This window comes from Elephantulus edwardii, unplaced genomic scaffold, assembly GCF_000299155.1.
Source record: "Elephantulus edwardii isolate Elephantulus edwardi_28Jun2011 unplaced genomic scaffold, EleEdw1.0 scaffold00185, whole genome shotgun sequence".
Lineage (NCBI taxonomy): Eukaryota > Metazoa > Chordata > Mammalia > Macroscelidea > Macroscelididae > Elephantulus > Elephantulus edwardii.
Window position 1 is genome coordinate 3,415,231 of NW_006399935.1, and position 2,071 is coordinate 3,417,301.

The 2,071-nt window shown below is 58.0% G+C and overlaps 1 protein-coding gene across 1 annotated transcript in view; it reads left to right on the forward strand.

Moving 5' to 3' along the window:
• Nucleotides 1-1,152, forward strand: part of GTF2F1 (general transcription factor IIF, polypeptide 1, 74kDa) — a 10,733-nt gene extending 9,581 nt beyond the window's left edge. Inside the window, exons 10-11 of the mRNA XM_006896360.1 lie at nucleotides 710-827; nucleotides 948-1,152. Of these exons, the coding sequence (XP_006896422.1) occupies nucleotides 710-827; nucleotides 948-1,152 (323 nt within the window). The remainder of the gene's footprint in view (nucleotides 1-709; nucleotides 828-947) is intronic.
• Nucleotides 1,153-2,071: the final 919 nt, after the last annotated feature.

Sequence of the window (2,071 nt, forward strand, 5' to 3'; positions counted from 1 at the left end):
GTCCCCCCAAGTTCCTACCTCTCCTGGAGCCCTCTTAGCCTCCAAATCCCCCAGGCCTGCTCCCTCCATGCTGCCTCACCCAAGGTCCTGCCTCTCCTGGGGCCCCCTTATCCTCCAAATCCCCCAGGCCTGTGTCCCACATGCCGCCTCACCCAAGATCCTGCCTCTCTTGGGCCCCTCTCATCCCCCAAACCCCCTAGGCTTCCCCCCAAGGTTCTGCCTCTCCTGGGGCCCCCTTATCCTCCAAATCCCCCAGGCCTGTGTCCCACATGCCGCCTCACCCAAGATCCTGCCTCTCCTGGGCCCTTCTCATCCCCCAAACCCCCTAGGCCTGCCCATCTAAGGCCCTGCTTCACAACAGGCCATGCCTCTCCCAGGCCTCCCAGCTCTGGACCCCTCACTGTGGCCCCTCTCGGTCCCCACTCTCTCATGCTGAAGCCTTGTTCTCCTGCTCCCTGTCCTAGTCTGTGTCCAGAGGGGCATCTCTTTCTTGAGTTCCCGAATTGTCAGCCACAGGCAGCGTCTACGGTCTGCCAAGGGTCCTCATCCTGTGCCTTGGGTTCTTGTCACCCCTGTGGACAGGATGTGCTTGTTCACATGGGAGGGGCACTGAGTGGACGGGACTGCAGTCTGTCCTGCTGACCCTGCACAGTACCCATCATCCTGCAGTGCCGGCCTAACGTTGGCCTCATCTGACTCACTTCCACAGGCAAACGGAGCAGTGACACCCCCGCCACCAAGCGGCTCCGGATGGAGGCCGGGCCCCAGAGTCTGTCGGGGAAGTCCACTCCACAGCCCCAGTCCGGGAAGTCGACGCCCAGCAGCAGGTAGGTTGGGGAGGGCACTGCTGGGGTCGGGTAGGAGGGCGCTGGGGTCGGATGGGCAGGCGGGGGTGGGCAGGCGCAGGGTGGCCTTCGCTGACCTGCCTCCTGGCCTTCCCTCCCCAGTGACGTGCAGGTGACAGAGGACGCCGTGCGCCGCTACCTGACCCGCAAGCCCATGACCACCAAAGACCTGCTGAAGAAGTTCCAGACCAAGAAGACGGGGCTGAGCAGCGAGCAGACGGTGAACGTGCTGGCCCAGATCCTCAAGCGCCTCAACCCCGAGCGCAAGATGATCAATGACAAGATGCACTTCTCCCTCAAGGAGTGAGGCCGCCTGAGCCGCCCACACGACAGCTACGGCCGCTGGCGCTCACGGCCTGGCCGCTCCAGGGCCCAGGAGGCCTCATGCTGTCCCTGCGGGGGCCATCTTAGCTGTTCTCCTCTGGGAACTTGTAGAAGAAACTTGTCACTGAGTTGATCTTAACTCTTGGGGGACCCCATGTGCATCAGAGGAGAGCTGTGCCCTGGAGGGTTTCAGGGCTGAGCTTTGGGAAGTAGGTTGCCAGCCCGTTGTTCTTAGACACCCCTGGGTTCACAGAACTTTCCTGACCTTTGGGCACAGCCCAGGCGCTCCTCCGGAATCTTTAAACACTGATTATTGTTAGGTGCAGCTGAGTGGATTCAGCCTCACAGTGACACATGTGACAGAGAACTGCCCAATAAACGAAAATGCCAGGCCTTTCTGTTGTGGATTCACATGACCAACCTTCCAGTCCCCTATAACGCATTGACCTTGTCCCTGAGCGCCTCATCCCTGCTTACTTCTCCAGCTGTCTCCCCACTCAGTAGTTCCCTCTGCCCTTCCCCACTGGGCACCTCATGAGGTGTCTGGGTTTTGCCACTTCAAGTTCTTTATTGAGGTGAATTGGTCTGTATTGCCTTTGCCTCATCTTGGGTATTTTTCTCAGACACAAACATTATTTTAGGCTTGCAGGTGTCCTGCTGCATCTTCTGAGGCCACTTGGGAGGCTCTCCTGTGTTCTGTAATCTGAGTGGGTGAGCCCCTGGCCATCCGGGACCCTTGTGCAGTAGGAGACCTGAGAGTCCTTCCTTCCACGACGTTTGCCTCAGTGGGATGCCCCGACAGCATCTTCTTTTTTTTTCTTTTTCTATAATTATATCTTATTAATTTTCATAAACATTTACAGAGATTTTGGGCTTCCACTCATTCATTGTTGCACTATTCT